Source organism: the organism of the source record quoted next, unplaced genomic scaffold (genome assembly GCF_019419815.1).
Source record: "Pyrus x bretschneideri cultivar Hongxiangsu unplaced genomic scaffold, Pyrus_bretschneideri_v1 Contig41, whole genome shotgun sequence".
Taxonomy (NCBI): Eukaryota; Viridiplantae; Streptophyta; class Magnoliopsida; order Rosales; family Rosaceae; genus Pyrus; species Pyrus x bretschneideri.
Genome location: NW_025999735.1, coordinates 3,018,356 through 3,032,691, shown reverse-complemented (window position 1 = coordinate 3,032,691; position 14,336 = coordinate 3,018,356). Strand labels below are relative to the sequence as shown.

General features: G+C 39.3%; 2 protein-coding genes across 2 annotated transcripts in view; both read right to left on the bottom strand.

The window, feature by feature from the left end:
- LOC103948483 (LEAF RUST 10 DISEASE-RESISTANCE LOCUS RECEPTOR-LIKE PROTEIN KINASE-like 1.3) overlaps positions 1–14,336 on the bottom strand; it is a 45,388-nt gene that overhangs the window by 16,953 nt on the left and 14,099 nt on the right. The window lies entirely within an intron of this gene.
- LOC125469203 (LEAF RUST 10 DISEASE-RESISTANCE LOCUS RECEPTOR-LIKE PROTEIN KINASE-like 1.2) lies at positions 1,513–5,281 on the bottom strand. The gene is made up of 4 exons (XM_048566279.1): positions 4,458–5,281; positions 4,109–4,216; positions 3,817–3,992; positions 1,513–1,995 (listed from the first exon to the last, which is right to left on the bottom strand). The coding sequence occupies exons 1-4, from the start codon at positions 5,206–5,208 to the stop codon at positions 1,861–1,863; spliced, it is 1,170 nt and encodes a 389-aa protein (XP_048422236.1). The 5' UTR covers positions 5,209–5,281; the 3' UTR covers positions 1,513–1,860.

Here is a 14,336-nt window from a genome sequence, read left to right as displayed (position 1 = left end):
AAAAAAGAACTAATTTACCCTATCGAACCCCAAAAATAATAAAACACGAAAAAAAAAACAAATACAAAAAAATTATGCAAATAGTATAATGCATTCTCTTGATTAATGGATGCAAATTATATCACATAATCACAATTCTTGTGTTAATATTGCTGAGAAACTAACAAGTTATCAAATACAAAAATAATTTTTTAATAGCAATATATCTCAACATTCTGCCAAGGTTATTTGCATTGGCCTAAAAATGCACCTACATATGACACACATGTGATATGAGTGAGTTGGTTTTGTTTTGGCATGGAAAATGGCCACCCTAAACGGAGATTGGAATCTAGAAGCATAATTTGGAAATGCTTTTATTAAGAAATCAGAAAAAAAGAGGGCACCCACCCAACTTGAAGTTTCCCATCGAATGCCACATGGCTTTTGTCATGGTCATGGTAATGTGAAAGAAAATGGATGGGATTGTGAGAGCCCACAATAAGAGTGAGAAAGTTAATTGGTAGCGAGCATGGTTATAGCACTAGTTTAAGAACAAAGAATGGGAGCAATCACTTAATATTATGGTCTAATTGTATTTCTCTTCACTTGTAAGTGAGATGTCTTAAGTTCGATTTTTACCAAAGGTGAATTTGAACCACTTTATTGCTAGCCCATTATGAGGCTAAGTCCACCCTCTCCCCCTTAATATAGATAATATCGTTTGTTCAAAAAAAAAAAAACACAAACAATGGGAGCAAACTTAGAAGAATGCACAAGGAGAAAATGATGTGCGGAAATTCCCTTCTTTATAGAAAATAAAATAAAATTTTAAAAAGTAGTTTAAGAACATAGAATAGGAGAAAATTTAGCATAGCACAAAGTTAGATCACTAGTTTAGGAAAAGAAGAAAGTTAAAAACAGAGAATTGGCGCACGAGCACATAATGTGTGTTACATGCTCTTAAAGTCCGTCTCTTCTATTAATTCCGTATAGATTACTTCCACATTCCACCATATCCTTCCTCCGCCCTCTTTCATCTATCATTTCTCTCATGCATTTTCCTTAGTCTCTAACAAAAAACAAATGAATACGTGCTAAAGCCTAAAACAAATGGATATAAAACCATCCTAAAATGGTAATTTAAACTTTCTTAGCCATCTAAGAAAATCCTGCACGACAATTTATGCACTCTATCAAGTTCTAATTTCATATCCGTGCACTCTATTAACTTGTTAGAGTAGAATATGTACTTGTTCTAACAAATGCAGATGGTTCTCTAATTTGAGGCAGCGCATTGGTTGCTGAGGAAGCCTTGCCATAGTACAAAGTACTAAAATTGGAGGACAGAAACTAAAAGGGGGCGTCAATCTAACCCTTCAAACACCAGCGTATTGTCTAAGACCCAGATTGTTGAGCGCATCAATCCTAGTCAGGAATCTAAAGTTTATTCCGCATATTGCTAATTGGTTTTGGGTTAGACCGATAGTCAAATTCTATCATAAACATAGTGGAAAGATGTTTAGGCGCATACCTTCACAGTTTGAGGGAGTATGTCCATCCTTACAGAAGCAGGTGAATTCAGCTGAAGATATATTGTACCCGCACTGACCCCCTGACCCTCGACATTGGTCACACAAGGTATTGCTTGCATCCCACTTCAACCCAATCCCGGAGTCAAGTGCAGCAACCAGATTATCCTTGGACGAATTCAACACCAGATTTGCAGCTGCGGATTGAGAAATGCTGGCCGTGACAGTCGTTTTGCAGTTACCACTAATATTCGGCAACCCAAAATTTGTGACGTAGTAATTATTGGAAGTGGCAGTACTGTTTATGCTGCAACTGAATTGACTTGTGGGCTGAATTGGAAGAGGAATGTCAAGCGGGGGATTGGAGATTTTTGTGTTGGAGATTGGAGATCAACATCATTTCATTCTTGAACTCTACTGCACCTTGTCCTGAGGTACTGGATAGTCTTTTTACTGCTATTTCCTTCCCTTCTGCTAGCTTACCCTACACAAAGTCGACAAATAAATCACTGCATTCATGTCTGTCTCTCTGTATCTATCGTAAAAATAAAGATAAATTACACAAAATTACTTTAACTGTAGATCACACAACAATTTCCTACCTCATGTTTTAAACATTGCAATGTTATACCTCTTCTTACGAATTGATTACAATGTTAAACCTCCGTTACTCACTTTGACAAATTAGTCGTTAAGTGATAACGTGCCAACGTAGAATCCATATTTTACTGAGGTGGCGGTCAATTGTGCCACTTAGATAAATACTAAATTATAAAATTAATTATTTTAAAATGAACATAAATTTTTACGCAAAAAAATAAATAGAAAGAGTGGGTCCACCCCTTCAATCCTACCACCCATCTGATGCTGCGCTGCTTCTAAACCACCATCTCTCCCCACCCTCCGCCGCCGATGGGAGGCAAAAGCAAAGGGAAAAACAATGGGGATGGCAGCAGATGCGAGGGAACTCGTCAGGGTTGGTGGACGCCCAGGTATCGATGTCGTCGGAGCCGATGTAGGTGCAGCGCCGCCAGACCCAGCGCATACTGCCCAACATCATTACCGACAACGCTTTTTGATTGCTGTTGGGTTTTTGCCAGAATTAAAGATCGAAAATTTTTGAAATTAAAATTGCAGTCTCCATCTTTGGCAATTGCAGAGTCTTTATTGATAGCGAGAGATGGAGAAGAGAAGAATGGGGGAAGAGAGAGAAAGTCGGAGAGGGTAGGGAAGAAGATTAACAGGATGAGGATGAAAGGGACTGTGCACATTTCCCTCGCATCTTCTGCAATCATATCATCCTAAACCAAATCCAAAATATCATACCATCCCCAACCAAACCCAGAAAATCACCGAACAGGCCATATCAAAGTTTTCTGAAAAAGAAGAAGAAAATCACCCCAAAAAAACAAAAAGAAGTTAAAAAAAAAGAATACAAAAAAAGGGATAACATGCGCTCCATTAAAGAGAAGCAAAAGAATCGAATACCATCCCATTTCTAACCCAAACCCATAAATCTATTTCCAAGTTCCAAACCAAATAATTCCAACAAAAATATCAAATTTTGTCTACATCCCCACCCTCCCATGTCTCCTCCACCTTTTCTTTCCAGCCAATTTCTCCCTCACCTCACTCCCTTCCAGGCCACCACTCACAGATCCGACCCACCCACCACGGCCTGTGGGGGTTTCACGGGTTATGGGGTTTCATTGACAGTGGAAACGGAGAGAAAGAAGAAGGCGCGCGGGAGGTGGAGTGGTCGAAGGTGGGGATCGAGGGTGTCGGAGTGAAAGTGGAGACGAAAGGTGGGGATGTAGGGCCTTTTTTAAAATAAATTTCTTATTAGTTTTAAATACTATAGATAATAACAATTTTTTATTACTTTCTTGTCCACTCGGCTCCAACTTAATGAATTTGGATCCTGTTCTGAGCTTGAGGATGTGGATCATTAGATGAAAATTCAACAATTACAAACAGGAAAATCCTTTTAAAGTTATAATAATTATAGCCGTTAGATTTTCATCCAACGACCCACACTCTTTGGTCTGGAGGATCCTTATCTTGGGCTCAAGTGAGGATCCAAATCCCAACTTAATATCCATATCCGCAAAATATGAGCCTTATAATTAACATGTCAACATTTAATAGAAAAATTGACAAGAAAGTTGACAAAGGTCTGAAATTGTAATGAATACGAAGTTGATGTATAACATTGTAATGTTTAAAAGATATGAAATTGTTATGTGACTCAAAGTTAAGGTAGTATGGTGTAATTTATCCTAAAAATAATAATAATAGTAATTACCTTATAAACTGGACCAAATCCTCCTTGCCCGAGTTTGTTTTCGGTGCTGAAATTGTCCATGGCAACAAATATGCTTTCAAAATCATAGATCAGTAGCTCATCATGTTTTCCACCTATATATTCTTGAAGGGTGTCCCTTGTTATTTTGATGTGCGTCATTGTTAATTTGATGTGTCCTGATTTTGCAAATATACACATCGAACACTGAATCAAAACAACTTCAAAAGTTTTGAGAGATAATCTGCTAATGCATTATATTAATCCAACACCTCGATCTCTTTCACTTAATTACCTTTTTGCTTAGCTCTCATCCTGCACAAACCGAACACTATGGCACGCAATACACCGATAAAACAAACAACCGTAAGGCTCACAATTAACTTTATTGGCTTTCCTTTACCTGTAAAATTTACAATACAAAAATAAGCATGAGATATATAGGAAAAGAAAAGTTACTGCTTGATAATTTGATTTGTCCAAGGCTTTAAAGGGTGATACCAAGTCAAGAAGGCTTCACGTTTTGCGAGGTAGGGAAAATACCAAAACAGAGTAAATTTTCAAATTTGGGCACTCCAAGCACAACCTAAAACTTGCCCAAAACTACTAGAAGTAAACTCTACAATACCCAGAAAAAGAAATACCTGCTGGGTTACAGACTCGATTGCCGCAAATGCAAACGGGTCGGTTCTTATCCGAGTCAAACCCGCAAAGCCCATAGACATTGAGACACTTAGCGCACTGCTTCTCGTACGGGTTGGTATAATTGACATTGAAGCCGGTCATGATCGCCTCTCCAAACAGAGACCCGTTGGCGACCAGCACCGCCGCCGTGGTTTTGAGAATCGGCACCGTAATCCCGACGGAGCACTTGAACCTGCTCACGATAGGATCGCTCGGTACCGGCCCGATCACGTAATAAGCGTCGTCGAAAGTCAAGTTAAGGTCGCAGAAAAACCAGTTCTTAGGTTTAGGAGGGATTAAGGTGGAATTACAGCCGTAGAAAATGGTGACATCCATGTCGTCGTCCTCGTCGTAGGTGAAGAACTCGGACTCGAGAGTTGAGTTAGCGAGTTTGTCGGTGCAGGTCGAGTTCCAGAGGTCGGAGCGGGCGAGGGTGAGGTTCTGGTGAACCTGGTCGAGTTTGAGAACCCGGTAGCTCAGCGACGAGATGATCAACTCGGGCGAGTCATCGACGCAGCTGAGGTGGAACTCCGGCGGGCCGCAGTAGGAGGGGCGGCTCCCGCCGGTGAAGGGGTAGGTGAGGTTCCGGAAGGGCCCGCAGTCGAAGGTTTGGGTGCAGTTGGAGAGGTCGGCATCGGCGGGGAATGACGTCGTAACGTCGACGGAGCAGAAGAAAAAGAAAAGGAAGAGCAGGAAGAGGAATGGGAGCATTGAGGGAAGGGGGAATGAAACGACAGCGGGGCGAACGAGGCGGGAAGTGATGAAATTTAATAAGGGTGGAGGTTTTCTGGTGACGTGGTGGGCTGTGGTTTGTTGACTTGGCCGCTGCCAAAATTGTATCGTCTTCTAGGCTTTATGGATTTCCTTCTTTTAGTTGATGTTGGTATTAATACGATTGAGTGTTATTATTCTTCATTTATACGTGGAAGATATTATGTTTGATTCTTATGAAAAATAAAATTAAATTACATTATTATAGTAAATTGATTATAAGGTTTAGCCTACTTCTACCCTTTTAGTATAGATATTAAAAAAATAATAATAATGTTGGTATGGTATGGAATTATATTTGTTTAAAAATTGATGGGCATTTTGGTAATTTAGAAACTATTTTAGTGTTATTTGTCCTTTAAATTCTATAATTCTTGTTATGTATTTGTGAATTAGTATTTTTTTTTTAATTTGGCCACAAAGTTCGTCTCACTCCAGTATTGCTATCACGGAAAGAGACTTTGAGGAGAATTTATTGATAAACAAAAAAAATACAATATGTCAGGGGGGGGACATGAGGTCAAACCCAGACCATTAAATAATTCATAACAACAATTGAAAACCTTTTTTAACAAAACCTATAACAAGGAAGCTTAGAAAGGTTCTGAGAATAAGCAGCTGCAACACAAGGAGGGCATGAATCCCACCAATGGACACCGGGGTGCTCAACACCATAATTGGCAAAACAATCAGCAACTTGATTACCCTCTCTAAAAATATGAGAAATCTGAACCTGCATGGAGGATAGTAAAACTTGACAGTTATGCCAACTGACCAAAAGCCTGCATGGGATAGATGTCAAGGAAGGTGAGGATGAAGAGAGAAGATGAACAACCAGTGAAGAGTCACATGCAATCCATAAGGAATGCCAACCTTTATCCCAAGCTAAAGATACAGCATGAATAACAGCTTGTAGTTCGGCATCTAAAGAAGAGGCCAAGATTATTGAACCAGCAAAACAACCAAGAAAATTACCGTAAAATCTTGAAAGATACCACCAAATGCAGCCACACCAGGGGAACCTCTTGCAGCCCCATCAGTATTCACTTTGATCCAAGACTAAGAAGGCGGACGCCACAACACCTCAATAATTTTTGGAGCCTTAGTAGGACGTCCACGAACACCAATAGAATGAAGAATGCAAAGCTCTTCCACAGAATTCTTCATATAGCCGAAATTGAGAGAATCAATTTCAAGGAGTTGACATTTAATAGACCTTACAACATAATTGATGGAAACAACCTCCTCATGAAAACGAACAACGTTGCGAGCATGCCAAATAGAATAAAAACCAACTCCAATCATACCCAACCAAAGCAGTTGCACTTGGGTACCAAAACCTTGTTGTAAAGGATAATGGAAAAAGCTAAAAATATCTTGAAATAAATATTGAACTCTGAATAATTCCAAAGCAGAAGACCAAATTTTACGTGCAAAAGAGTACTCACAGAAAATATGTGAAGCAGTTTCCACACCTTCACAACAAAGAGAGCACATAGATGCTATAGCAAAACCTCTTTGCTGCAAGAGATCATCAGTTAACATCTTACCATGTAAATACTTCCACAACGTAACCGAATTACGAGGGCAAAAGCAAGATTGCCAAACCCATCGATCCCATTGAACCACTGGTTGTTTATTACATTTAAAATCATAAGCCAAAGATAAAGAAAAGTCACCATTTGAAGCAGACAACCAAACCATTTTGTCATCAATCCCATTCTTTGAAGGAAGCCTAATAGAAGAAATATCATCCCAAATGGGCACTAGCCATGAATGTAAAGTAGGTGGGGGAATCCAACAACCATCCACAATAAAATCAGAAACTTTAGCTCCAAAAGCCTTACATAAATCTGGTGGAATACCAAGCCTATCAACTATTGGAAAATCTAACCATCTCGCATGCCAAAAATTAATATTTTGACCATTACCTATCACCCATTTTGATCCATGAAAAATTTCTGAAAAAAAGAGGGCGTAAACCAGGCCAAATGGAGGAACTCTTGTATGTAGAACATGGCTGTCCAAGACAATTAAAAAACCGACCTTGAAAAAACCGTGAAGCCATAGATGAGGTAACCAAAATATCCCAAGAATTTTTCAATAAAAAGGCCTTATTTAAAGCTGAAAAATTACAGATGCCAAGACCTCCTTCATTTAAGGGAACACAACATTTTATCTATGCCACAATAGAAAATCCACAAGAATCAGCACATCTTGTCCAAATGAAATTTCGAGTCCAACTACGAACCTGTTTTAATATCGTAGGTGGCCAAGAATAAACTGAGAAAGTATGAGACAACATGCTTACCACAACTGACTTGAACAAAGTAACTCGACCAGCCATTGAGAGAGAGTGACCTTGCCATTGAGAAAGACAAGAACGTATTCTATTTGCTAATGCTTGAAAATATGCCCTCTTAGGTTTGCCTTTAAAAATAGGAACCCCCAAATAAGTAAATGGAAGCTCACCTTCAGAGACATTGAGCCAGGATAAAATACGCAAACGACGCGTAGAAGCCGATTTCCCAATAAAAATACGAGATTTACCTTTACTAATGCATTGACCAAAATTCACACCATATTCTTCAATAAAATGCATAAGGTTCATAAGGCTGCACTTGTCACCTTTGCAAAAAACCATTATGTCATCCGCATAGAGAATATGAGAAGGAGCAGTCACTCCCTGAGGGGAAGAAATGGGTTTAACCTTTCCAGAATTTACAAGATCCACTAGACCTCGACTAAAAACCTCTTCAGCAAGACAAAAAAAGGAGAGGGGATAGAGGATCCACCTGACGAACACCCCTACTACATCCGAAAAATCCAACAGGTGAACCATTGAATAATATAGATAGCCGGGCTGAGGAAAGGATTACACGAACCCATTGAACAAAAGTGTCATGGAAACCAAAAGCTCTAAGCACCCGATCTAAAAAGTCCCAATTGAGAGTATCAAAAGCTTTAGCAACATCAAACTTAATAGCGACATTACCCCCAAAACACTTATGGTCCAATAAATTAACACACTCCGAGGCCAACAAAATGCAATCTGAAATATGCCTGCCCTTAAGAAATGCGTATTGTTTCGGCAAAATAATTCGAGTAGCCATAAGAGCAAGCCTATCTGCGAGAATCTTTGTAATGACTTTGAATATAAAATTAGCCATGGCTATTGGCCCAAATTGAGAGATAGAATCAGCCTCTTGGACTTTAGGAATTAGAGCTACAAAACTAGAATTCAAATTGGGTAAAATATAACCTGTCTTGAAGAAATCTTGGACAGCCAAAGAAACCTCAAATCCAGCGAAATCCTAGCAAGCATGGAAAAAAGAACCACCAAAACCATCTGGACCTGGAGCACTATCCGGATTCATGGAAAATACAGTTTGTTTAATCTCCTCCAATGTGGGAATAGCCAGTAAAGTATCATTTTCAGGTGTAGTAACCAAAGGAGGAATAAGACGAGTAACCAAACCTGTATCAATAGCAAGGCCATCATCATGAAAAGCATTAAAAAAAATGCTCCACCACATGATTGCGCAAAATCTCAACATCCTCAACCAATTCCGAACCGATACTCAGAGAGAAATAAAATTACGAGTCCTGCAAATTTTTGCCAAAGTATGAAAATAACTCGTATTACGGTCTCCATCTCGCAACCATTTAGACCGTGTTTTATCCTGCCAAAATTTTTCTTGAACTAGCAGCGCATGAGACAAAGTAGAATGAGCTTGTAATTCAGCCCCATGACGTTCATCAGTAAAACCCTCTGTGGAGATTTCAAACTGAATTTTTTCTAAAGCCTCTCTAGCATTATCCACGGCAACATTGACATTTCCAAAAACATCAGCATTCCAATGTCTTAGAATAGGCTTTAGCAACTTGAGCTTTTGTTGAAGAATAAACATAGGACAACCATAAACTTGAATAGACTGCCATGAATTTTTAACCAAATTAATAAAATCAGGATGATCTAACCACATGCGATGAAAGTGAAAAGGAGTAGGACCTTGAGCTGCAAACTTTTGAAAAGAAACTAGAAGAGGATTATGATCTGAAGAATGACGAACCAACGTGGAGAAATTGGTGATAGGCCAGGCATCCAGCCATGCAGTAGAACAAAAGCACCGATCTAATAACATTTCAATATGAGATGATATGCCACGTCCATTAGTCCAAGCGAAAGGGGAGCCCTTAACATCAATCGGAACCAAACCACACGTATCCACCATAGCTTGAAACTCCTCACATGCGATTCGACGAGGCAAAATACCCCCCATTTTCTCATGTGCGCCAAGAACCGCCTTAAAATCACCCAAAATAAGCGAAGGACCTGAAAAGCTGGCACAAACTTGAGCAATAGAAAGCCAAAGTGGTCGACGTTCCACCACTGTTGTAGCAGCATAAACAAAAGTAATACAGTGGGCAGTGCCAGCCACTAAAAATTGAATAGTAATATGTTGACTAGAAGTAGATAAAACCGTAGGAGATAAATCATTAGCTGTGTGAAAAACCCAAATATTAGGCAATCTCTGACCTCTATCATTTACTCCCAGAAAATGCATACCAATAGATTTCCAAAAACATGGACAAATTTTCATTGTAGAAGTCATAGGTTCTGCCAAACAAAGAAAATCAAGAGAATGTTTTCTGACAAGGCTCCGTAAAGCTCGTCTAGTGGGGCGATTTGCTAAGCCCCGAATATTCCAATAAATGGTCTTCATGGATTACGGGGAGCCATAGCAGCAACCCTAGCACGAGTTTGAATAGTCTCACGCTCGTAGGTATGATAACCAGATTCCCGTTGTTTTTTCCGTAATCTTCTCTTCTGAGATTTTGAGAGAACCAAAGTCATGTCATCCTCAGAAACATTATTTGCACCATCTAAATCATTGTTTTCTCTACTGGCAACATTATTTTGAAGAGCATCTTCCTCCACCATAGTGTACCAATCATTAACCTTTTGAATTTCAGCGCGAACTTGAGGAGATAAAGAAGGAGAACTAGCCTCTTGAACTTGAGAAACAACTTGAACAGAGTCATTAGCATTACATCTCTCAGAGAGCACAAGAGAAGAGTTTAATTGAATACCTATAAGGGGAGTATCCATCGGAGTATCAGAAACATGGTCACAAGTTGTATCATTATCATCAACTAAACCTTCCACAAAATGTGAAGGAGAAGCATCATCCAAACCCCTCGCACTAGAGAGGGAGTTCTTAATAACCAAACCAGCCTTAGCCAATTGACTAACCACATGATCATGAGAACCTGGAGTTTCTGAAATGTTTGAGTCAAGCAATGTGGATGAAACCCAAGTGGATTAAAATGTCATACAATCTTTAGACTTGATTTTCTAGGTAGAAGACTTCTATTACCTACGTATCTGCGATGAGATTTTCATACTTATTTTAATCGTGTGTTGTTTGTTTTTAGTTTTTAAATTGAATAGCAAGTGGTAGATTGATCTGGTAGTTAGGATTTTTATATTCAACTTACTGCGTTTTGTGTTGAAATTCTTCTTTTTTCTTTAATGTAGATTAATGTAAAATATCGCTTATACTAAAAAAACAAAAATTTTCGTCCTATCTCAATTTATTGTCCCAAAGCTTCTTGGTTTTCAACATTTCATATATCAAGTTTTTTTTTTTTATCTCAGAATTATGGCTTAAGGTACTAGACTAGGACGAAAAAACTTAATATATGAAATGTTGAAAACTAAAAAATTTAAGTACAGTAAACTAAGTTAGTCCTAATTAAATGAAAAAATAATACTTAAATGAAAATTTTTGTGGTGCGGGAAAAGAGCAACAAATTTGGTTAACTACAATGGCAACAAGGGATCAAAATGACCAAAACATGAACAATCGGTTTTAGGGTTGGCTCGAGCAACATTTGCGAGGAATATAAGGAGTTGTTTGGTATTCAATTCGAAATTAACTCATGGTTTTCGAAAATGATCAAGGTAACTACATTATTTAGTAATACATGGATACTAAACAAATCCATCAATTGTTTGCTGTTTTTGCAAACAATTGGCTCTAACTGTACTAGGTTCCTTCGCTCTGCTTGCATTCAAATTTTCGACCTGGGTTTTCTAGCACACAAGCCTAATTAAACACAGTTTACGACTAATCATCTAACACGAAGACTTAGATAGCTAGCTAGGAGTTCCAAATGTGTAATTTACAAGAGAATGCCAAAGGGACAAAACAAAAAAAGAAAAGAAAAGAAAGGGATGGGACAAATTATGAGTACTTGACGTTTTGTTGACTATTTATCTTTCTATTTATTTATTTTTATTACCTGCAATATTTTTAATTAATTTACCCCAAGAGAAAGAAAAATGCTTGAACTCGGAATATAGTATAATAGAACAAAAAAAACCCTTGAGTACTTAGGCAAACCGTCACTTGCATCTTTTAGTGTTCATACAAAGATATTGGGAGCTGGGAATTTGTGTTAAGTTACATAGTAGGTTACTTATAATTTGATACTGAACTCACCATTCAAGAAATTTGAACTTAATATCTTTCACCTATAAGTAAAGAAGAAGGGAAGTGATAAACAAGCACACACACACACCATTTCTAGTTTCTTACATACTCACGTTAAATCTTGTTTGTTTGGTTTGATTTATCCAATATAACAGCCATTGTTTAAGAGGAGTTTATGACAAGATAAGGGGATGTGTTAGAATCTCTCAAGAAGAATACCACTAGAGTGTAGTAATAAGGTGAGAATCTAGATTAAGACACAAAATGGAGAAATCATAATTTAGTATTGAACTAGCCATCCAATCTAATTTTTAAACTCCAACTTTTACACAAAGATTTTCAATTTGCCGGAAATATGGTGACACGCCCCGACCCCGATATTTCCCGAATACCAGGATAGGCACGTGCTGGCCGACACCCGAGGGTGACGAAAGCCATTTATTGAGTGCAAATGCTGAAAACAAGGGATAAATAAGGCTTATAAATATAAAAGAATAATGAATATGCAAGTTAGGACCGTGTTCAGAGCACACCTCTAATCTAGAACACTAAAAGAAAATAATATAAAATTGAATGAAACGAAGGAGTGGGTCCTACACCGAGAAGACTCGAAGATGCCGATGCGGAAGTGCCTGGACGTCGGGATTGTATGCCTCGATTCTAAGTCATGAAGGGGGCGCAAAACAAACATGAGTGGACCAAGTTGATATATATATAATAAAACAGTTATCAACATACTAACCCCCAGGTTTTATGAAAACACAAATATATAATGATAAACATAGGTTTTCCGAAACCTAGCATGTCGTGCAATGTCTCAAATCATAATTCGCATAAATAATAAACACTAGTGAATGTCCGATACAACTCTCCTGGCCCCATGCCGGCTCCCCGTCTCTGAGCAGACAGTCAGAGGAAAATACACTTTAGGCCCCATGCCGGCTCCCCGTCTCTGAGCAGACAGTCAGAGGAAAACACACTCCAGGCCCTATGCCAACACCAAACCGTCGCCCGGGAGGACCGGATCTATCCCTACGTCCCGTAGCGGAAAGGACCACTAGGTAAGTACAAAACTAGTGAACATACATATATTGAAAATCAACTTCATAGTATAAAGTCATCCATCATCTATACTATAAAGAGGTGTTCTAAACATGTTCTCAATATCATATCGTCATCCATCAGATATTCTAGAAGAACATGGGTTATAGGAAAATAGTATAATTCAAACTAGCCTCAATAAGCATGTTATCTCGTAAAATGTTTCATAAAACATAATCATCAAATCATGCTTTTCATGTATGCATTTCTACTATTAAAACATGCATTTTTAGAACGGGTCCACTCACAGTACTTCGCCGTCGAAAAGCCATGCCATCTAGCGAAGAAGGAAACGCCACAGATAATCGCCCCTAAGCACATAAAGAGTACATTTAGTCAAACTCTACTCAAACGACTGAATTTGGGAAAACGGACATCGGAAACGGGTTCAGGACGTCGAAATTAGCCAAGGTAGGGTCCTGCACGAACCCGAAAAGTCAACGGTCAAAGTCAACCTTGACCGTTGACCTGTCAAAGTCAAAGTAAACGCTGACCGTTGAACGGGTCCGGGTCAACAGGTCAAACGGGTCTGGGCTTGGATCCCGATTGGGTTAAAGGGTTTGGACTTGGGTTGGATCCGGGTTTGGGCCTAAGGGTTTGGGTCTAATGGGTTTAGGGTTAACGGGCCGAATGCCCTAAAGAAAACGGCCCAAAGGCCTTTAAATTAACAAAACCCAAATAAAAATAAATAAAAAGGTTGGGTTGGGCTGCCCAGGGTTTTGGGCTTGGCAGGAAAGGCACAAAGGCCTTGGGTTTTGGTGGTTCGCCGGATTCCAAGGAAGGAGAAGGCCGGTTTTCGGCCGGAGAATTCCCAAGCTCCGATGGAGCTTAAAACTCAACCAAAACATGTCATTCAATATACCAAAATGAAGCCCCGAAGGTAAGGAATCGAAATATACCCTTGGTTCCCATCATCGTGGCCGGCGTTGGCCGGAAAACAGCCTGGAAGCCACGGGTGTCCGCCGGAAACTGGGTAAGATTCAAATGAGTATAACTTCTTCAATACTCAATGAAATTGGGTGAAATAAAAAGGAAAGTTGTAGTACTCAGCGAGACGAAGAGATTGATACCTTTCACGCCAGACAAATAGCCGTGGTTTGGCCGGAAATTGCCTCGAAAGGGGCGGTGCTCGCCGGAAAACTGGGAAATGTCTCCGAGGTGGTTTCTTCATGGTTTGACGTCCAAAACACAACCACGGGGTCAGAACATAACTATAGGTGTGGGCATGGGTGTGTGTGTGTGTGGGTGTGTTCTGCTCGGAGGGAGGGAGAGAGGTCGGGGGAAAGGAGAGAAGAGAGAACTGAGAGAGAAGAAAGAGATGAGAGGCTTGGGGGACAGAATCAGGGGGTGGGCCCCTTGGGCTCACCAATTAAGACTCAAAAACAATTTTAAAAATGAAAGGTATCCCTCAAACTTAGTGAAAATACAAAAATACTCATTTTCTTACGTAAATTCCAAGACGGGTTG